The sequence below is a fragment of the Corvus kubaryi genome, unplaced genomic scaffold (assembly GCF_017639235.1).
Source record: "Corvus kubaryi isolate FWS band 111438036 unplaced genomic scaffold, C.kubaryi_AGA036_p1.0 37260, whole genome shotgun sequence".
Classification (NCBI taxonomy): Eukaryota; Metazoa; Chordata; class Aves; order Passeriformes; family Corvidae; genus Corvus; species Corvus kubaryi.
In genome coordinates this window covers 8,396,382-8,418,767 of record NW_024581077.1, presented here as the reverse complement: position 1 = coordinate 8,418,767, position 22,386 = coordinate 8,396,382, and the positions used below count along the sequence as shown (strand labels likewise).

The 22,386-nt window shown below is 38.9% G+C and overlaps 1 protein-coding gene across 5 annotated transcripts in view; it reads right to left on the bottom strand.

The window, feature by feature from the left end:
* Positions 1–10,867: 10,867 nt before the first annotated feature.
* CRACR2A (calcium release activated channel regulator 2A) overlaps positions 10,868–22,386 on the bottom strand; it is a 52,592-nt gene continuing 41,073 nt past the window's right edge. For 3 of the 5 annotated variants that reach the window (XM_042024305.1, XM_042024304.1, XM_042024306.1), the window contains 6 exons: positions 21,528–21,660; positions 19,478–19,559; positions 18,371–18,485; positions 16,644–16,745; positions 11,993–12,069; positions 10,868–11,093 (listed from right to left, as the gene is read on the bottom strand). In XM_042024305.1, the coding sequence (XP_041880239.1) occupies positions 11,003–11,093; positions 11,993–12,069; positions 16,644–16,745; positions 18,371–18,485; positions 19,478–19,559; positions 21,528–21,660 (600 nt within the window). In that variant the 3' untranslated portion in view covers positions 10,868–11,002. Of the gene's footprint in view, positions 11,094–11,495; positions 11,614–11,992; positions 12,070–16,643; positions 16,746–18,370; positions 18,486–18,726; positions 18,830–19,477; positions 19,560–21,527; positions 21,661–22,386 lie in introns of those variants that run through there. The other 2 variants (XR_006015396.1, XM_042024307.1) reach the window with 2 other exon arrangements.

Genomic DNA, 22,386 nt, shown 5'->3' with positions numbered 1-22,386 from the left:
TGCTTTATTACTTGCCCCTGAGAAACGCCTGGCTGTAACTCTCCATTAGGTGCTGGAAGATACAATTAGTTCCCACCTTAGTCCCCTCATGGTAACTCCTCTCTTCCCTACACAACCCATGATTGCATCCTAGCCTTCTATATGAATTACACCTCCTATCCACCTGTAATCCCCCTTCCTCCATTTTTCCTTCTAACAGTTTATGTTGCTGCTGTTACACAGTGCTTAACAAATGCATCTAAGGGGTTTGCAACGAATGTAATCCCAAGGATCACTGTTTAAAAGAGAACTTCAGTTTTCCTACTGTGTTGTGTTGGTGGCATGGAGGACACATTTTATGAGCAATTTCCATTGGCTTATAAGCTCTAAATTTATGCCAGTGTGTGCACTTGCCTAGTTGGAATATACAATTAAGCCAGGTGACTTCTTTTTCAATAGGCATGAAGCATTCACAGACTAGTTCCAGCTGGAAAAGTGGGAGGTTTTTAGCCTTTTTTGAAACATTTCTTTTCAACATTTCTCAGAGATAATCTCAGATCTTAATCTGCTAAGCACACAGGTATGTGGGAAGAAGACAAATCCTTTAGATTGCATGTAAATTTCCTAGAAATTAACTGTGAATTAAGAGCACCTACAAATATTTTTTAAAAGCAACTAAAGAAACAAACCTGATGTTTTAGATCTGATATAACAATATGTTTAGAGTAAGGAGAACATGAATCATCAGCTAGAGATTTCCCAGAAAACTGGTATTTCTGCACAGTATGACTGGGGTGAGCCAGGGCAGTAGTACGCCTACAGGGAACAAGAGTGTACCCTGAAAATAGCTGTTGCTTCTGAGGATAGACACAAAAAGGGTAAAAGATGTGTTCTATACAGCTGAGACAGAGAAAGAAGCAGACCACTGCTCACAGATGACTGTTAAAGCAAAGCACCTGTCTCTTAGACAAAAAATAAAGATTATGCTAGGGTTCAGATACAGCTGACAGGAAAGAAAAATATTTCTATGATCTCAAAATTTTTGCAGTCTCTGCTGTTCTCTTTGTATCTCTTTCAGGCTCTACAGGTACCAATACAATCTCCCCGACTCCCTTCCCTTTCCCTTTTCTTAGTATGTTTGATATTTTTCTCATTTTTTAGTGGAAACAAACAATGGAGATAAGTGATTAAGCAAACAACATGAAGGTAGCATTTTTTGAGAAAGCTTGGAGAGATGGTATAGTGTGATTACGAAACACAAAGAAACCGTGTTAGCTTTGAGATAACAACTGCAACAAAAAATCAGTCTTACTTCCTCACACAGCACACAGGTTTGGGATCCAAGTCATTCCTCTGAATCATCAAGTGTAGTCTTTTAGAATCACAGCAATCAGCAAGATCAAGCCTGAGCTGACCCCTAAATCTACATGTGGGAAACAGAACATCCTCTTTTGCAGCTCGGTTCTGTGCTTTTTTGTCCAGCCATTTCCCATTTACTCACATGAACCATCAGCATTTCCAGTACAACACAGCCCTAGAACCAGCAATGGCCCCTTGTGTTAAGGTCACAACAGAATTTAATCACAAACCATACATGCACTACCATTTTGATGCAGGACTATGAAATGGCAGCCCAGAAGGACACATGTAACTCATTAACAGTAACTTGCAATGCTGATCAGTTAGCAGAAGTACTTTATCATCATAGTGGCATATTTTTCACATTTATTGGCATGACAAATTAATGCCATTAGCGAATGAGATATGATTGAAGCAAATATAATTGCTATTATCACCACTGAAAGAGTATCTCAGAAAAAAAAGTTCATTATTTTGCTTGCTTTCCTATGGGGTGAGTGTAGATTGCAAGAAATGTAAGTGGTGTGTGAAGCTGAAGCAGCAGCATGTGATGGACAGCATTTGTATGTCAAGTAGCCAACAACAAAACACATGGTGACAATACATTTTGAGCTGTGAATTGAGGGTATGGAAGCAGCAGAATTCAGAAAGTGAAGGTATCCTTTACCAGTAAAAATGTGCAGGTAACTGAGGAAAGAACTTCAGAAAACAATTGGAAAACATCCAGAAGACTGGGTAAATTGTCCTGATGCCTCCCACTGACAAACGTAGTGAAGACATTAAGGCCTTACATTTTCTGGGAGAAATTTCCATTTGAATTCTGCTGCTCAATGATACCATTAAGTAGGAATTAGGAATTCTCTTAAGCAGCAGGATGTCTACTCTCCATCTGGGCAAATTCCTAGACCCTTGCAACCTAATGTTCATGGGTCCAAATGCAAAATTCACTTCTACTGCCAAAACATTGACACTGTGTTATGTTCTTCCCATTCTTGTTCCTTCAACAGTACGGGCATAATATGCTGTTTCTTCTTCATCTTGAGAAGTTTCTAGTTTGTACTTCAGTGATATACAGGATTCCCTTTGTGGAATCTGCTTATAAACCAAAACCAGACCTACATCAAACTTTTTTACTAAGCTGTCCTCATCTCTTACTTGCCTCTGTGTCATGTGTCCTTTTTATTACAGTCCACTCACGTTAGTGCCTGTGGTAATGAGGATAAATCTAGTTGGCCTGGAGATACTGCCAGTCCCGTGAGACTTTGAACTTTTATAGACAGCTAGAATTTTAGAATACAGAAAGTACCACTGTGATTTACCAATCTCTTGAAAACATCCAACCCCACTGCTGAAGCAAGACAAGCTGGAACAGGTTGCCCAGGACCATTTACAGTTAGGTTTGGAGTATCTTCAAGGATGGATACTCCACTACCTCTCTGAGAAAACTATTCCAGTGTTTGACCACTTCCACAGGAAAAAAAAAGATAATTTCTTCTATTCAGATGGAATTTCCAGTGTTTCAATTTGTGCCTGTAGCCTCTTCTACAGTCACTGAGTACTCCAGAGAAGAGTCTGGCTCCCTCCTCTTCATTCCCAAGGTCCATCAAGTATTTACGTTTACTGATAAGATCCCTCTTGAGCTTTCTCTTCTTTAAGCCCCCTGGGCCCAGTCATTCAGGTGGTTTTCAAAGCACTTTACTGTTCAATTATCTGGCATGTACTTTGTCACCTTGTCAATGAGGATGTTATGGGAGAGAGTGTCAAAAGCCTTACTAAAGCTGAGTTAAACAACATCCATGAATCTCCCATCATCCATGAATCTCCCCTCATCCATCAAGCTAGACATCTCATTGTAGAAACTATCAGGTTCATTATGCACAATTTCCCCATTGTAAGTCCATGCTGATTATTCCTGATCACCATCTTGTCCTTCGCGTATCTCAAAATGGTTTCCAGGACTAGTTGTCCATCACTTTCCCAGGAATTGTGGTAAGGCTCATAGTTGTCTGGACACTGCTTCTTGCCCTTCTGGAAGACAGGACTGACATTTGCTTTCTTAGAGATGTCTTGCACCACAGAGTGCTTTCATAACACCCTTGAATGCTTTGTTGCAGGTGTTGTGGTGGCACTTAGATTTGTTGGTATACAAAGCAGACAGGCAAAACCATCTGCTTAATTAAAATGCTATTTGTTTAGGGTTTTTTCCATCTGTACCACCGAAATGTTGGTTGTAAGGAAACCTTGGAGGTTTCTACTCCAAGCATAAATTTCCTCAAAGCTATGTCAAATCACTGTGGCTTTGTATAAAATCTGTCCTGAAAACTTTCAAGGATGGGGATTTTACAAGTTATCAGCAAATTGGACACAACTCCCCTTCACAATAAACCATGCCTAGCATATTTAGCATTACATTTTGAAACCTGCCAGCAGTTAATTTTTAATCATTTGATAGATGTCTGTAATTCTGTGTGACTTCACTTTCTTGATCAATTGCACCCTACAGAAATCTCAGTATACCATGTTTGCACAGCTGCATTGTCTGCACAGCAGTGACAAAAAGGTACATTAGCTACTGTTCTACACAAGAATTGTGTCAGCGAGGAACAAACATTAAACAAAAAATCCAATATTTAATCATCTGTGTATATGTTCTCCATGTGCCTTGATGTGAGCAGCATTCAATTGCTGTGCAGCATTCCCTGCATGGGACAAGCCAAGAGCAAGGGCTTCACACATCTTACCTGAGTTTAGTAATTCCTTGCACAACCTCCCCTGGGGCTTCTAATGACATGAACTATTTCAGTGTAGAAGGTGACTTTACAGAGGGTTACAAATAAAAATGCCTATAGCATACCTGTAGAAAGTTTCACTCCTATCATTCGTCTTTGCTGACAGAAATGTCATTTAATGCAAATCAGTTTCTCTGTCAGAATAATACTTAAAGAAGTCCTGTCACTGAGAAGCTGCATTAGTGATTTATGCCTCATTTCATAGGGATGAGCAACAGCCTTATTACAGCTTCATAATATAAATCCATACAATACAGGGTTGCTATGACAACTGATGAGCCTTAATAGCCTAGATTCAAAGGACCTTGTTCAAAACTGTCAAGTAGTGCAGTTCAATGCAGTTCAGTCATTTGCACCTGTAAGACCTGGGAGAAGGCCATGCAGAAACAGAACAGTTCACTCACACTCTCAGAGGAGGCACCTGAGCTTTGCAGCCAAGAACCTTCCTTACCTCTGAGCTATGCAGTGCTAGTCCTGAGCCTTTTCAGCCCCCAGCAGAGGTATCCAAACTGGTGTTTGGCTGCAGCAATGCTGAGCTCCCAAGGCTACCTGAGAAACATGGTTCACATCCAGTTCCATTTACTAGTATTTCAAGATGAGGTTACAAAGAGGTAAGACAATTAAACACCTTCCTGATACTGAAAATGGGCTGCCCACCCCTCTAGACTTCTTTTCTCAAAACTGTGATCTTAGCTGTTTTCCACCCATATCCTCCCACTAACTGTGGTATTTGTCAGATTTTGCTGGGCTAGATCAGCTCACTAATGCAGGAGAGAATTCTGTCTTTTTCTTCTTTCCTCTATTATTTTTTTTCCCTTGAGATTCTGCCAAGGCCTAAAATGGCATGTTGCAGGGTTCTAACAACTTGTAAAAGGTAAAATGGAGGAGTAATGACTGGCACGAAAGGAGAGCTGCAAACCTATCCAGTACTCTACCCTCTGAAAACAGCAGCACCTGAGCTTTAACAGCAGCTGTAGAGTCACAGCAATATTCACGTTCCTGATTCATAGACTTGATCTGCTCTGAAAAGGCAAGATTTAAGTGTAGTGCTGCAGCAGCCCTGAATCCTGAAAATAGGCAGACTGATGTTCCAAAGCTGATAATACTCGCTTTGCAATGAGTTCATTAAGAAGACAGCAAAAAAAAAAAAATACTAAGCTGGATACAGTGGCACAAGACCTAAAAAAGCATATTATGCATGCTCTGAGAAAAAGAACACGGATTTCACAACGTGAGGCAAAGATGGCACAAGACAAAACGCCAGGCACAACACAGTATGTCATAGAGGCATGATAGCTGTGGCTGCTGCTCTTCCCTTCTGCAAGTCCAGCCAAAAGCTGAGCTGATTACATACTGCAAAGATGCAGATGCACACACAACACACTAATGTCATCAGCCACACAAACAACACAGCAGCATCTTCACTGCTCATTACCCACACACACAGGAACAGCAGCTTAAGTAATGCGAGTACTTGAGTAAGATTCAGAGCCACATAGTGTGTTACTTGAATGTCTCAGTTTCACAGGATTCCCTACTCCCTTCCTGTTCAACCCATGGAAACCAGACATTTCCAGTGAGAAAGATCCTCTGAATCTGAGTTTTTCTTCCAGTGATTGTTGTGCTCAGGAGAAGCATGTTGCAGAAAAGGCACTGAGAACTGCAGAAGCTAAACACAGCTGTCCGGTATAGCTGGACTTGTTTGAAGCACTTCCCTCTTCAGTGTTTGAAAGGAAAGAAGCAATGCTTATCTGACTAATCCAATGTCCTTTAACTTCTAAGTACATTTGGAAGGATTCAGTGTCACTGCATACAATACTTCAGATTAGTAATAGGAATGAACTTTAATACCCGCCCTGTAAACTTAACCTACTGGGTTTTTTTTTTCCCCTTTAGAAACCTGTTTTCATTGTACAGTAATCAGGTGTCTTTTAGTAGCTTCATATTAAAAGAACTTCAGTTGTTTGATGTGTAAACAGGCCAAAGTGCCCAACTGTCTCCTTTTCTCAGAAGTGTATGTGAATGCTATTGCAATTCCTGTAATTTCAATAATCAGAAAGACCCATTATTTCAACAGCTGTGGATGAATTCAGGAAGTTGCTACTGATGAGCTTTATGAGCATGTTTCTGCTTTCTAAAACAAGCTTCCACTTGTGCAGATGATAAAGTGGATTTATTCCAAAATGATCCCACATGGTAGAAAATTCTGCCAATATACGGATGTTGCAAACAAAAATGGTCCCAAGTTGGGAAATTTTACTTGAGTTAATTTACTACCATAGTACACAAATCTTTTATCGATGATTGAGGTTCTGAGGAGAGAAAAAGAGTGCAAACCATTAGATCAATGTATTCATGTACATTTTTTCTCTCCTCTGCTCCTGAGTTTCAGTTTCCTTTCTTTTCAGAGGTGACCTCACAGTGTCTGTCAGAATTTGTCCAGGGAGCCAACAGGCAGACCAGGAAAAGGAGGGGCTGCGTGTAATGCTTTGTGCCACCCCAAGTAATATGGTTTCTGCCATTCAGTTCCAATGCTTCCAGTTGTCTTGGGCATAGGGATTACAGTTGTCCTGTTCCTCATTTGTCCCTGCTCCAGCATGGGGAGTGACCACTGACTGCAGTTCTTTCAGAGGCAAACTTGTTTCAGTGTGGTTGTTCCTTATATATTCCTTGCGCGTGGAGCATTCCCACTTTAACAGCTGCAGATTACTCCTTAAATCTGGTATGTGACGAGGTGCTGTGCACTTCTCTCAGGAAGATTATAGTGTGCAATGATTTTTTTTTTTTCCTCTGTTGCTCCATTCACATCTGAGCAGGCTGGAACCTGTTTTGATTTGTACACAGTAATTCATGGACATCCAGTTCCAAAGGGTTGGGAGCACTGTGTTATATCCATGTAAATCGGCTTTTTATTGTGCACGATACCCAAAGATCTGTCACTATTGGGTACCTGCCCAGGCAGAGATAAATTTCTCCCACTTTCTCCTTCCAACTCATCATCCCCTCTAAGAGTTTATGTAGGTGCACACAGCCTGTGAGCTGATTTACTGTACACAGGGTAGCATTAGAGGAAACATTAGTGAGTCAAAGAGTTACATCAGTGAACATGAGAGCAGGATGAAGACTGCTGAGTGTAAGGAGTTACTTTTTCAGCAGAAGTTCTCATTCTCTATTGCTGGTACTTCATTCTAGTAAAGGAAATTTTTGAGACCTCACATATCCCTAAAAGAATATACTACTGTCATCAATCTTACACCAGCTGTGAACTTTGTTCAGGGAAGACTCCATGACCCATAGGCCAGTTTCATGATGTACAGCTGCATCACAATCTTGTCTTATCTTTATCCAAAAAGTTTTGGGGAAACAGGAGGGGGAGACTATGAGCAAGTTAAAGCTAATTCAGAAAGGGAAAGGGAAAAAACGGGAAGGGAAAGGGAAATAAAATGGGAAGGGGAAGGGGAGAAAAAGGAAAAAAGGACAGAAGAAAAAAAGGAAAAAAGTTTAAAAAAAAAAAAAGGAAAAATTAAAATATTACTATTAAGCCAGTATTAACTTTCTGAAGAGCTGAGAAAAATACTGCCAGGAGGTATGAAACCCTGGTGGGCAGTCAGAAGACAGCAACCCAGCAACACAGTTAGCATCAAGGAACACGAGAAGCTGAAAATTCCCACACCACTTTGACGGCCAGCTGGACGGCAGAATCTGTCCAGAAGTAGAGCCTTGTAGCATGTTATTCATACCTGTCTTCTGTGAGCATTAACCCACCAGTACCTGCTGTTTGTTCAGGTGTGCCAACAGGTGACTAAGCCCTGGCCTGAGGTTTAGATAACCAAACAGGCCATGAGAAACCCTGGACACGACACAGGCAACTCTGAACATTGCAAATAACAGAGTGAGAAGCTGAAGCAATGCAGGACTTCACAGGTGGATAAGGGAGAGTTACACTGTAACTTCACAAATAATTGAAAGGGAATAGTTGGGACTCTTTTGGGAGTGGAAACTTGCAAGGCCAGCAGCACCTCAGTAACTGTATCAATAACAGCACATAAAGTCAAGGTGACTTAGGAAATGTTAGAAGAAATAGGTATGTGGGTACAGATGTAGAAAACCTGGGACTAATAGGGAAAAGGCAACTAGGGACAAGTTGTTTCTTTGGGATATGAAGGACAGAGAAAGGGAGGGGTCAGGGTAGATGGAAGAAAAAGCATGGAAAAAAATCAAGAGAAGGTAGAATAAAAGGCACCAATTGTATGCAAGCAAGTTGCTGGTCAGAGTTTATCTGACTGAGCCTTGTGCCCCATAGCTGCAGGACATCCAGTCTTTTCACTGAACCTTATTTTCTGCATGATCCTGGGGAGAGTGGGAGAAAGAGAGCACTGCAAGTCACAGGAGTTGTGTACATGCACGTCTTCATCAGCAAACTTCAATCCTGATCTGTTGGAAAGGAAGAGGAGGATTAGGTTATCTGTGTTCGTATTTCTAGGAATGCTGCTTGTGTATATGTGGGTAACAAGGCGTGAAGACATCAATCTCTGTGTTGTCTGTGTGGCTGATGACGTCAGTGCTGTGTGTGTATCTGCACCTTTGCAACGTGTACTCAAGCTTGGGTTTTGGCTGGACTTGCAAAAGGGATCAGCAGCAGCCACAGCTATCAGTCTGAGATGGCAGACATTGCCTGGGTCCTAGACTGCACCAGATTTGTCTCTAGAAGAAGAAATCCCCCTCATCCCAGGATTCAGCTGCTCCTTAGTATTGTCTGCTCTCAAATTGTGTACATCCTGTTGGCATGGTCTCAGTGCACACCGAAAGACACCCAGATAAACATGATCCTGTGGAAGTCACAGAAAGAAAATCCACTTCACCTGTCACTGTCCTTCAAAACCAAGATGAACTTCAGGGAAAAAGAAATTAAGGATCTGAATTTGGGCATTTGTGGGGCTAGAATCATGGGCAGTAAAGCTGAAATTAAGCATTCAAGCTGTCTTCCTGAGGCTGACAGAGGTTGGAAGAAATATTGCTGGTTCCAATATCGATGGGGGAACAGATCACTCAAAGTCAATTAGCAAAGCCAATATTTAAACTGATGACACTTCTTTCCTAATTGAAATCGGGATAAAGTGTTGATTTTGTTATTTAAATTAATGGTTTGCATTAGTTCAGCTCCAGCCAGGACTGCACACAGATGGTTCAATTCTGAGATTTCCATGATGGATAACACGCCACAGTCAATAAGGTGACTCAACTCTCCACAACCAGTAATGGACTTCAAGAAGCAACCCTGGGAAGTGAACAGAAAGCCTATTGATTTTCAGTAATGGATGCTCATTTTGCTCCTTTAGTGTTTTAGAGCTTCTTAGGCACCTCACTGAAGGCAAGGGGAGGTTTTTTTTCATTTGGATGAGCAGATTCTCAGGAATCAACAAGGGAAAAACTCCTAATAATCAGCTTATCCTGGGCTGCTTGGTTCAGCCATCACTCCTGATAGAAGGAAGGCCCAGGTTATTCTACCTGATAGGGAAGGGGTCACATTTGGATCCCAGCTTACAGGAAAGGGCATTTGAGTGCTGGTATGGATATAGAAATTGCTGTAGGGGAAAGTCTGCAACCCCCTATTGTGCAGTTCTTGGAACTAGATAAACACCTTTGATCAGACTGAAATCCCAAGAGCACAATTAATTACTGACAAAGTTTTTATCCAAAAATAGAGTTACTTATTGAGCTAGTGCTTAATATTCATCTTTAGTTTTAAATTGATTCACTATTCAAACGAAAAATAACTTTTTAAAAACATTTAGAAAATGGATTAAAACCATAATATCTGTAACAGTCTTATATAATGAAATCTACCATCTTGTGTGATATTTTAATGAAATAAATTATGCCACAGGTTCCACTTTCCCACACAGTTCACCACTGCAAATTCTTGTTCTTGAATGCTTACCACAATAGCTGGATGCAGTGAAGACATATCCCACCAGGAATAATTGTTGATCATGTGGTGGCTGGATGACACACTCTCAAGTTTCTTATTTCCATTTATATTCCACAAAAGCTTCAAAAGATAATTGACATTTGCGTTTCTTATGATCCAGGGTGGGCCATGGTTTTCTAAAATGTGTCCCTGTGGGTGCACTGTGCCTCAGTGCTATCAGGCCCTGGAGGAATGTTGTGTGGCAGCTGCTTTTGAAAAATCAGTCATGTGTTTAGCTACATGAAGAGGAATTTTTTCTTAGCATTGCTAAAAGAGCAATATCTCACTGGATTTTGGTGACATTTTTCACTCCTTAAATGCTGGTAAGTTTTTGAAAATCTTCCTCAAAATAAGATCTGCTGTTTCTGAACATTCTACCTCCAACATCTGCTGTGACACCTTCTGTAACAGACTTTTGGAAACAAAGATCTGTTCAGCCAGCCTTAACATGATTTGTACTACAAACAAGTACACCTATGGCAATTTTTAAAAATCTCTAAACAAAGGTTGGGAAAAAATCAGGATCTAAAGGTATGAACAGAAATGACATAAGCAGTATTCATAGGATGCGTCATTCACACCAATAAGAATTTACTTCATATTCCTAATGGTTTTCTTCCCATAGAATTATTTCTTATTATTAATAATTTGGCAGCTTCTACGAGCCTGGTGACAAAGCAGGATTCAGTGTTATTAGGCATCAAACAGAATAAAAGACTGTTACTGTCCCAAATACACTGTCAATTAGACAATATTTATAAAAGCAAGATCAGAGCATAAAAAGATTTTAATTTTCACATACACCTACACTCAGAACACAGCAGAAGAAGTATTTGGAAGATAAAAGAAAATCTGATAGTAGTGTTGTATAAATGTATGAATTGTCTAAACATGCCTCAGCATTTTATTGCCTGATACAGCATGACTTTTTGTTCGTATCAGATTGAAGTTCGATGGTTTTCTCTTTCACTTTATCTTCATGTTCTTTTAAAATCCTGGGGGAAAGAAAGAATACTTGTGACAAAAGAAGTCAATAAAACCCATAAGAGATCAAACAAAAAAACATTTTCCCAAGAGTATAAAATTATTCAGAGATTTAACAGAATAGGACAGAATTTTTTGAACTAACAAACAAACAAAAAAGTGCAATTATGGCCCCATCACACAACTGCCTTGGTTCATTTATTTAGAAAAATTTAGTTAGTGCTGATTGTTAATATTTATTGCATATTACAGAGACTCAAAACAGTGACTTTCATATCTTACTTTTAAGGCTGGAACAAATCTAAAACAAATCTGGCTGCCTAGACACTTATCAATTACCATAACTTCCACAAAATTTCACTAATTTCAGTGACAATATTAGACATTTGCCAACTCATTACCAGTGTCCTCACCTCTCTAAGTAGTTCAGAGGGGCCATATTTTCCTGTATTTTTACCTCTAGCCTTTATATAACTTCAAAAATCCACTTCTTCCTGTCTCCCAGCCCCGAGGCAGACAGCAGAATTTGAGCTGTAATGAGCAGAGGGAAGAAAGAAGCATATCCACTGTCCTGCTGCAAGGAGTCAGCAGCATCCATTTTCAAGTATATTTCTCCAAACCTTCAGGAAATTCTTGCAAGAACTATCACAACAGCCAAGGCCCTCAGCTTTCCTAGCAACAATTCAGATGTTTCTGGATCTACACAGAGCTCTACTAACTTAAGTCTTTATGAACCTGAGCAACTTCTCAGTCAGAGAAACAGGGTCAGGCTATGGAGCAGTTTAAAAGCAACAAATATTTCACCACCCTGAGTTCCTATAAAACTAATTTAACAAAGAGAATTCACAATGTCATCAGTGACAGGGCAGTGAGACATGTAAAAAACTCATTGATTGTATTTTCTTCTTACCTAGCTAAGTGAAGCACAGACTTTTCCACATTGTACCCAGAATATGCACTGCATTCATAGAAAATTAAATTGTAATCCTACAATCAAACAGAAAGACCATTTCAATTACTTTTGCACAGTATCTCGCCACAGATATTCTGAAATATGAAAATAAAGAAGGAGAAATAGATCATCATAGAATCTTAATTCTAGAGCTAACAGTAAAGAGTAACAAATGAAGTCCAAGTGTGCCTCACAAACAACAACTATATGCTTCTCTTAGTGGGTACTTGTTCTGTAGAGTGGCTTTTGATCTGAGAGCTCAAATGCAAAGATGTCTCATAAGGTCCTGAAGTCTTGTGAACTTTCCTTGTGATGATCAGGCAATTCCCACATCACTGAGTGCTGGACAAAGAAAGTGAAAAGAATTCCAGTAACACTTCTTTCATCTTCTTGTATTCATGAAATTTTTCTGCACCTTCTTCCAAAGTCAGCCTGCATCTTCAGTTTTGTACCCCCCTGGGAGCTTTGTAATTAAGAACAGTGGGTAAATGATCAAGTCTTGGGAGAGATTCTCAGCACTTCAGCTGAAGTCTTATCACCATAAATGCAAATGCAAGAGATCATCTGCACAAGAGCCTGGCCTGGCAGTTCTGATGGCATAGAAGTTTGAAAGGGAATGACCGATAATCCTCCAAAATAAACATCTGTCTATTTTCACAACCTACTACACTGGAGGTCACCTACATTGCCTCTGTGGTATTAACTGCATGTCCTTTTACCCATCCAGATTTCAAATTTCTATTCACTTTCTACTTTTCTATGTGTCTTATTGCTATTTATAGCAGTAACTTAAAATTCAAGTAAGTCAGTACCTTAAGAAATTACAATCTCATCTTCATATTTTCATTTGCTTATTATTAACTGTTATTACTGCACTTACACTTATTTAACCACTCTTCAGAAGACACTTATAATTCAGTTTTCAAAACTTTCCATTAAGACGACCAGGTATTTCAGTTTTGGTTTGGTTTGGTTTTTTTCCCCTATATACCATGCTTCCAGAATTGCACAACTTTTGGAAATTCCTGTCATCTTCATGAAATTTCAGAGACAAAAAGTGGGGAAAATAATTCCATAAATACAGTAGTTTATTTTAACACCTCAAAAAAAGTGCTTCAGTGTTATCCAGTGTCAGTTTTGAATATGTTGTCAATGGTTATAATTTTTGTTCTAATGAAAAACAGGATTGAAAAACTTGCAATAATTTCTGGATGACCAGATAAGCACAGAAGAGCAGAGAAGGAAGAAATCAGGCAATGTTAGTGTTGAATAAATATTTTATAGATTGTTTTTTAACACACAACATTCACAATGATGCCACCCTATGATTCTCTTGCTTTTCTTAGAAAAGTTTTAAGATAAAATTTGACTGGGTCACATTTCTTGCTAGCTATGCAAACAGAAGCTTGAAATAAAAATTACACTCTCTTTTTCTGCTCAGATGATCAGAACTCTAATAGAAACCCTACTGTGGTCAGTTTATAGGTATTCTGTCTGTCAAGCTGAGAGTGATACTTCTCCAACATATTCCCCACATACAACAGAATGACACTAGAGGAGAACTCTCAGTGATAACATTTATGCTGGCATGAATCCAAATGGATTTTTCAACAAATTGCTTGGGTGGAAAGATAAAAATTTAAAGTTGATAGTAAGTGCTTAATTCTCTCAGTCTGGCAAAAAGGTTCTTATCTGAAAGGGGAGACAGTCTGCAAATACAAAGTGCCATTTCTTTGATTCAAAGAAGAAACTTTAATTGATAGCATACATAAGGAGCACAAAGTAGGAGCAGGCAGGACACGTATAATTATTAAGCTAGGAAATGCCATCCATCTCCACCCAGGAATTAGCTATTGAACCTTGGAGACCACTGGCAATTACTTCATTTTAAAAACTTACCTACAAATCAGCAGACATCTAAAGAATAGGGAGGAAAATGAATTATTACCAGAGAGAGCTGGGCAATTTCTGTCCTGTAAAGCAGCATCACTCTGAGAATAGCTCCCTCATTAGCGGTATTTGTGTAAGAATGGCACTGACAGGTTGGCAAAGGAGACACTGTATGAATACACAGAAACAGTCCTCATTCCATGAAGCACATACACTCTGCAAAGCCAAGGCAGGCAAGGCATTATTATCTTACTTTATAGTTGAGAAACAGCGATAGAGAAGGATTTATTGACCCATTTAAGATCACTCAGGAAGTATGTGCAGGGCCAAAATAAAATCATGCTAGGTATGAGCACGCCTGAGCAGCACCTTTATCATAAGGCATTTTATTTAAATAATTGGCAGTGGTTACACTTATCCACTCAAATAGAACATTGGCTGTTCCTGACACTCACAATATGATCTGAATACTCTCCCTTGTGCTCACATGCACTCTTGATCACTGGATCAAGCTAAGATAAAGAGAAATTTGTTATATGGAGTTTTCCTTCTGGATCCTCTGCTAAAAAAAGTAATCCAGAATCCCTGTGCTCATTCCATTCCCCCTTTCACAGGGTATAACAAACACAGTGGAACTACCAGTCTTCTCAAACGACAACAACTCCCTTCAGGCTGCCATTATTCCTTTTAAAAATTAACTGTGCTGCCTGCCTTGCAAAGAAGTTACGTGACAAGTGCATTATAAATGGAAGCCCCTGGATTTCTGACCAAATTTGTAGTACAGTACAATACTTGCAAGATGTGGGACTGAAACAAAGCAAGACTTAATACAGCTGGCCTGAAATGCCCTCTGAAAGTACATGTTCCTTTCTGACTGTAGAAAAAGCTGGGTAAAACCAATCCCATCCTGTGAGACACTGAAACAGTCCTTAAAACTGTTGGACTTCAGGGCCAGCAGGCTCAACTGATTCTTTGTCTGCACAAGAAGAGCTTGTTTTCACCAAATATGGCTATACAAATTAGTGTCAGCTCAGCATCTAGCCCTGTGTATTTGGGATCATTAGTGAGTAATTCATGGGATTATTCACAAAATAACTCACTCAATTGCATACACTAACAGAGACAGTGGTATGGAATTACATGGCCATTTAGCAAGAATTAATATTTCATTAAAATTCATGGTTATTATTAGCTCAGCAAGCAAATTATTATAATTTAATTATATCTATGCTGCTTTTCAACTAATCCATTGCCATTAATCATTCCTTCTCTTAACTACCTCAGGCAGCACATTCAAACATTCAAATGAGTCATTCAGATCCATTCATTTGATTATAACCATCTTATTTGACAACTTTTTGTTTTACTTATGCAAAACATTTTATTTTCTTGCATGACATGTTAGAATTAATAGCCTGGTGGGCTGTGAGCTCTATATACTAGAATGATTCATCTTTTTTTTGCTAGTACAACTATTTTAGAGTGAGATGACACGCAAGACACCTACTCTCTGTCCATTTAGCATTTATGTGTCACTTGTTTTTTCACAGAAGGATTCAGTGTTACACCCTGGAGTTCCTCCTAGCTTCCAGGGTCTCAAAGTTATCTGCATTTCCACGCATAGGAGAAAATAAAGCTGATTTCCTAAAGGGAGAACCTTTGGGGGATAAAGTTCAAGGCTGATAATCCTCTCTGATAAAAACCAAATAATGGACACAAACCTGAATAGGGAGGTATGTGAAAAGGCTATGTGAATAATCAAAGTTAGACAGAAAGAGATCTGGCCCTAATTCTTTCAGTTACAGAGAGGTGCCTAGCAGCAACCTTTCCTGGAAGAAAAATTCAGCTGCACTTCAAATTTTGAAAATACCCTTTTTATTACTGGCAGTAAATTCATTTTCAAAGGCAAAACAGGTAAATATGTGAAATCCAGCACACTGTTTAATTTAGGTATATTCCTACCAATTCAGTGAATTTTTCAGCAATATTGTGATGACTTATTCCTAAATAAATGAATATTCTGCAGGCATTCATGTTCAAACTATAAGCAGTGCATAGAGAGATTCAAAAGAAAAATTGATGGGCATGGTATACAGGAATATAAACAAGTATCTGGTATTTGCAGTCCCTTGAATGCTTAAATTATGCCCATGGATCACCAGTGCTCTGGTAGATGCAGACTGTTAACTCTACTTATTTTATCTCCTTGATGGAAAGTTACTAAAAGTAAACATGTTTTCTACTCCTACCACAGGAGTAACAGATGGTCTTCTGTGGTTTTACAGGAGGTAGGAGGGAGAAAAGGTCCCCAAATTATCTCTATGTTAAGAATCCTTCCACAGAGAAAAGGGAGAAAAAAAGAGAGAGAAAAAAAGCAGCAAGGAAGGAAATAGAGAAAAAGAGATAACAAAGAGACAGAGGAGACACAGTGAAAGTGAATTCTTAAGCATTTTTCTTCTCCACTCACTTTTTGGTTTGGTTTAGGGTTCTTTATTTGTTTAGTTTGGTTTTAGGGTGTTCTCTTTATCTAGGCAGTGTTATAAGTACTGTAATTATCAGCACTTACATCACTGAAAGCTGAATTGATGACTGTAATGGGGTTCCTAATCCTTAAAAATACCTGTCTGACTAACATTAATCTGTGTTTCTATGAATTTGGACACATTGGGACTCTGTCTTAAAACCTTCACCTTGTAAGGGGTTCCCTAAAGTACATTACCTTCGCAAGATGGTCTCCCATTCCCATCGGGACCTCGCGCTCCTTTTCGTTGTCGGTTTTATTACCCAACAAAAGAACAGGCACATTCTCCCCACTTGCCTCCTGCAGAATAAACAGCAAATATCAACTGAGGCATTGAATTCAAAAGATCACAGACTAAGAGGATAAAAGCTAACAAATGTCACAATATAACAAGACATTTAAGACTTCACACAAACCAGGTACATGCCACTTTGCTTACAAACATCAGGAACTGAAGTTGGATAAAAGATATGAAAAAGACAGAATGCTAAGGTTACACTAACTAGGGATTTTTTTTAATAGCAGCACAGAAGCTCATTAGACTATATTAAAATGGGAGAGAGAAAACCACCATGCTACACAGGCTCAGATATTATGTGTTTATAGCCACTGCTTTTCTAATTACATGGCCAGGAAAAATAATGGCAACACCTGGGTACTATTATGCCAAATGAATTACATGAAATAGTGGAGAAATACACAGAATAGGCCCCCAAAAATACACAGAATAGACAGAAATCAAAATTCATTCTGAAAAGTGTTATAATTATCATAGCGAGTGCTTTCATTAGGTGAACTGAATGCTACAGCAGTAAATGGACTTGGCTGTATGTCCAAATTAGCAACAGTTTGCAGCAAACAAAAATTAGTTAGTAAAGAAGAGTGAACTATTACAGCTTGGAAAAAAGTTTTGACCACAACATTCCATTTTTCTGAATCAAATTCTGCAATGCTCCTCTAGCTTTTACCATACTGAATTAAAACATGCCAATGCTTTATTAAGATCATATAATTAGCAAGGGCCTGTTCTTCCCAAATGCATGCTAATATTATTTCAATAAGGCTACTCATATCTGGAATAACTATGACTGTTTGGAGGCATTTAAATGACTGAGTCCTAATCTGAACTCCCAAAGCCATCTCTTGGCTATTATGGAAAACAGTGTGTTACACTAGAGCATGTGCCAAATAAAATCAGACTAAATGATCTTCACATATCAATTTGTCCCTTACTCTTCCAGTGAGCAAACAGGAAGTCACACTTTGTTCTTGCTACAAGTCAGCTCTTTGTGGCAGCTGCCTCAGTTTTATTTTTACTCTTTGTTCTGGCCACAAGCAAATTCCATTGCTTACACTCATAATATGTTTTAATTTTTAATTAAGTGATGTCACTCAGTGGCATGGGCTATGATTTTCTTTTCAAGTGGTTGAAGGATGATCCCCAGGACACTGAACTGTCTTTCACGAGGCAGTTTCATAGCACTGATGTAGATTACATAGTTCTAAGTTTACAACTTATGCTCACAATATAGTCTATTTTCCACGAGCTACACACTTGGTTATCAAACTGCTAATGATCATCAGTGATCACCAGATCACCATCACTGAACCAAAACACCTCTCAGTGCTAGCAGTGATCAGTGGGGGTCATCAGCTCCTTTCATGAGAAATCACAGAACTCCATGCTGTGATTTTCCCACCACTCATTGGAAGTCCTTAAAACCCTGGAACTACAATTTTTTTTCATAGAAATAGAGATCAAAACCAACTTCACCTTCAACAGTGCAGATCAAACTCACTAGAAAAAATATAATTGTGACAACACAAGAAACATGCTGCTCCCTCTTTTACCCTGCTAACAGCCCTTGTTCAGAAGAAGGTAGAGAATGACACAAGGGCTTAGATTTAAAGTTATGTCAAGTTACCTCAATGCTTATCAGCCACTGCTTGACAGCTGTGAATGTGTCTTTTGCTGTTATGTCATACATCACAATGACACCATCAGCTTTTCTGAAAAACTGCTTGGTAATGCTTCGGTACCTACAAGTAAGAATGTGGTTACAGCTCTCTTCAACAGAAGCAACAATCTGACAAGTTAAAATTTATAGTAATTCCTCCATGCAAAGGTAAATAAATTATTTGGGGGAAAAAAAAAAGGGAAAAAAAAAACCAAATGAAAAATAAATAAAAGTAATTTTTTAAAAGGAAGTGTTTGGAAAAGTTCCCCCTGCCTTCTTTAATTGATTCTGGGTTAGACTGGATAATTAGTTGCATATCTCACCTTCTCCCACCTCTTTCATTTTAAGCTTGGAGCAGAAATTTCTCCCTCACTAAGTGCTCTTCTAAAGCTAGCTAGGTTTTTGGAGACCTTTTTTCCAAGGTTCCTGTAGAAAACGTAGATTGTCATTATCATCCTTGCTTTTAGTAATAGAAAATTACGCAACAGGTGAGGAGATGGGGAAGGAAATTACCACTGAATGCTTACAAAAATCTGGTGTTCTACTACAATGCTATTGTTTTGGTAAAAGAAATAAACACCTTTTTTTATCTATTAAGGCATTTTCTTCTATAGAAATAATTCTAGGTGCATTTTAAAATCAGTCTTGCTCCTAAGGAAATAGTGTGGTACTAAACTTCGCAGAGCTTAATTAAGAGTCTTTTTTACAGACTGTCACTTTTTCAGTGGACTTAGCAGCAAATCAGCACATTAGTGCTGCAAGGGAATGAGCTAAACTGGGAATCCACTGGCTCTATTAGGAATCCTCCTATATTTGTTCCTCTCCAGGAAGCAGGATTAGGTCCATGCTTAGTAATCTTCAAACAGATGATTCAAGGAAGTGAAACTTTAAAACGCATACAGGTTTTGACGGGCATGGTGTTCAGTTTCATCATACTGTCTGTATTTCAAGCAATGAGTTTTGTCACTTTCATCCCTCCAGTTCCCTCCTCCATCCCAGTGGATGGGGCAGTGAGGGAGCAGCTACACAGTTTGGCTGACTACCAGGGTTGAACCACAAGAGAACCTTTCTCACCGTTCCTGGCCAGCGGTGTCCCAGAGCTGCAGCGCTACCTGGGTGTGATCTACTGCGACAGTTCTCACGTTGTAATCCACACCTGCAACAGAAATGCAACGAAAGTTGTCTCTTTACAGGCTGTTTGATCTCTGAAAACTGGATCCAGAAAATAGCAAAACTTCCAGAAAAGTAAAAAGATAGGCTCTACATTAAAAATTATGCCCATAGTCTCCAGCCATCAGAGGACAAGAGCTTTTATTTGCTTGGAAGTTCTCCAACAATAAAATACTGAATGGTAATAGAATAGTTCAATTTTGTAAAATATGCAAGATAAGTCACTTTCCAAATCACAGAACATGAGTCAATGGTCCATTTGACAGTCCACAGCAGTCCAAGCCATTTAGCCTGGAATTCACTGTATAACATCAGCTGCATGAAATGTGTTAGTTTAGTCTGAGCTAACCACATAGGTGCCTTCTACAGTTAGTGGAGAAACACAAGGCATGGCACAGGGAACAGTGGAACCTAAGCTAAATGCTGAAGATAGATGGACTGAACATGTGGAGAACCTCTTCCCCTATTTATAACATAGAAGATGAGCTCACTTCACTTAGGTTAGTCGAGATAAAAATTCATTTATTTAAACTTTTAAATTAATTGTCTCCCGACTCCTCTAACCTGTGAAGATGTAAGTATTTTCTGGATATTTATAACAATAATTAGAGTCTTAAATGTAGAGATGTCTCTACTTCCTCCTAATAACAACCTGCATTTTTTTGTATCACACTGAAGTGCATCATAAAATCACACAATCATTGAATAATTCAGGTTAGAAGGGATCTCAGTAGGTCAGCAACAATATCTTTGGGGCCATTTTCCACAACAATGGGATTTTTGCCAGTGGCATCAATGGAGCAGCATCCATGCCTGCATTCCTTCAATAGGAGATTAAAAAATCTGGATGGAGGCTATATCCATTGCTTACACCTCAAGGGAAGAAATTTGAACTATTCTGTAGAAATTCATTGAGAACACTCCTCTCCATATTATTCACTTGACTTTTCCACGGTCTGTACCTTGTCAGCCATAGCCCGTACGTGTGAAATTCATTGACGTGAACACTAAATCAAAGCTATGACAAATGCTGTTTTCTTTGCAAGAACCATGGATGACCACCCAAAAGATGAAAAAGTTCAGAGGTTATTTTCCTCTGGAAAATTGCACACACCATGTAAGACCTCAGAGTGTAGAGAAGTGTATCGGCCAATTACAGGACAACATGGACAGGAGACAGCATTTAGGTCTATAGAATATATATGAATAGGCAACTACATATAGGTGTCTAAACTCCCATTCCATTAAATGAAGATACAGGAAATGAAAAACTAGGGCATTACTAAGCTCACCTTGAAGTAGGTAAGTTTTGTTTCATATATGCTGCAGAATAAGTAAGGTCTAAATATAGGCTAAGCATAAAGAATCTGGTCATTTAACCCAGCTGCACTGCAATAACCTATGCTTCAGTTTTTGTGCCTTGATTTTGTGTCTGAGTTCTGAAAGCTTGGTCTACAACTTCAGGCAAGGTAAGAATAAAGTAAGCTTCGAAAACTTTGGCTTTGAAAACACTGGTCTGACATATTTTTTTGGTGATTAGTAGAATGCAAAATCTTCAAATAGGTGATTCAGACATTCTACGCTCTCTTTAAAACAAAATCAAATTACTTAGAGGGAAAGAGACAAGGTATGAAGGTGGAATGCTTAGTGAAGTGCAATCCAGAGGACAGGATATCTGTTTCAGAACTGCGAGACCTACAAGGAAGTTCTAGCTCCACAGAAATCAGTAGGATTTTTCTGATTTATTTCAGTGCTGCCAGGATTTCAATACAGAATCTACTCTGAAACCTCTCCATCAATTATGTGCTTCCCAGTTTAGGAGAACTCACTTTGCATGTCCTAATTTTACTACATCTGTATGCTTCTGTTTTATAATACAGGGCCTGATCTCAGTAGAAACTGTTAAGTACTGTCAGAAAAAAAAAAAAATAGTTATATTGTTTCTTAAACTTACCTACAGTAGCAGCTGTGCCTGGGAAAAAACGATCTTCACAAAATCTTCTTAAGAATGAAGTCTTTCCAACACTCGAATTGCCAACAAAAATGATCTTGAATAAGCGCTCTGGGACAGAGTTTATTCTCTCCTCCTTTAAGTAAGAGCAAAAATTAGCCTCCAACTGTTCTATAAATCCTGTTGCCTCTCCAGTTTAAGGCTGATATGGGGAAAACAATAGATTTTATCCTATCATTTTCTTCCTTACTCATGAAGCAATATTCTGTTTCTTAAAATAACTCAGCATTTCAGATGTTTGCCATGCATCATTCCAGATTATCTGAAGTGCAGCGACTTGCACTGAGCTCTGGAATTATACCGAATATGAACCTTTACATGAAACTGCCAAAATAAAACAGTTTATGTTCATGGCCACAAATCAAAATTTATAAAGCTTCACACAGCTCTGCTCAGTAGATTCATCCTATACCAATGCCACAGAGGAAGCAGCACATCTCCATCTAGATAACAGAAGCAAAGTCATAATTTTTTGGCTTATGCCACCAGATTCTTCTCTTTGCTACTACCATAGAGCCAAGAACTTCCATCCAATTACCACATTTCTACATCTGTTTAACGTTACAGGCAGAAGCATGGAGGAAAGACACAGACAAAGAATTAGACCAGTTAATCAGGCTGTAAACATTCAGCTATGTTTCTGTCATTTCACTTTTTAAGCAGAAGGAACAACAATTTGTTCTGCTTATCCAGGTCCTGTTTACTGCAGGCTAAGCTAAGTGGATGCTGGAGAGAATATTTATATCCTCTGTCAAGTAGGTCATCATTCTTTTGTACGTAGATCAGGAGTTGCTTAGGGAAG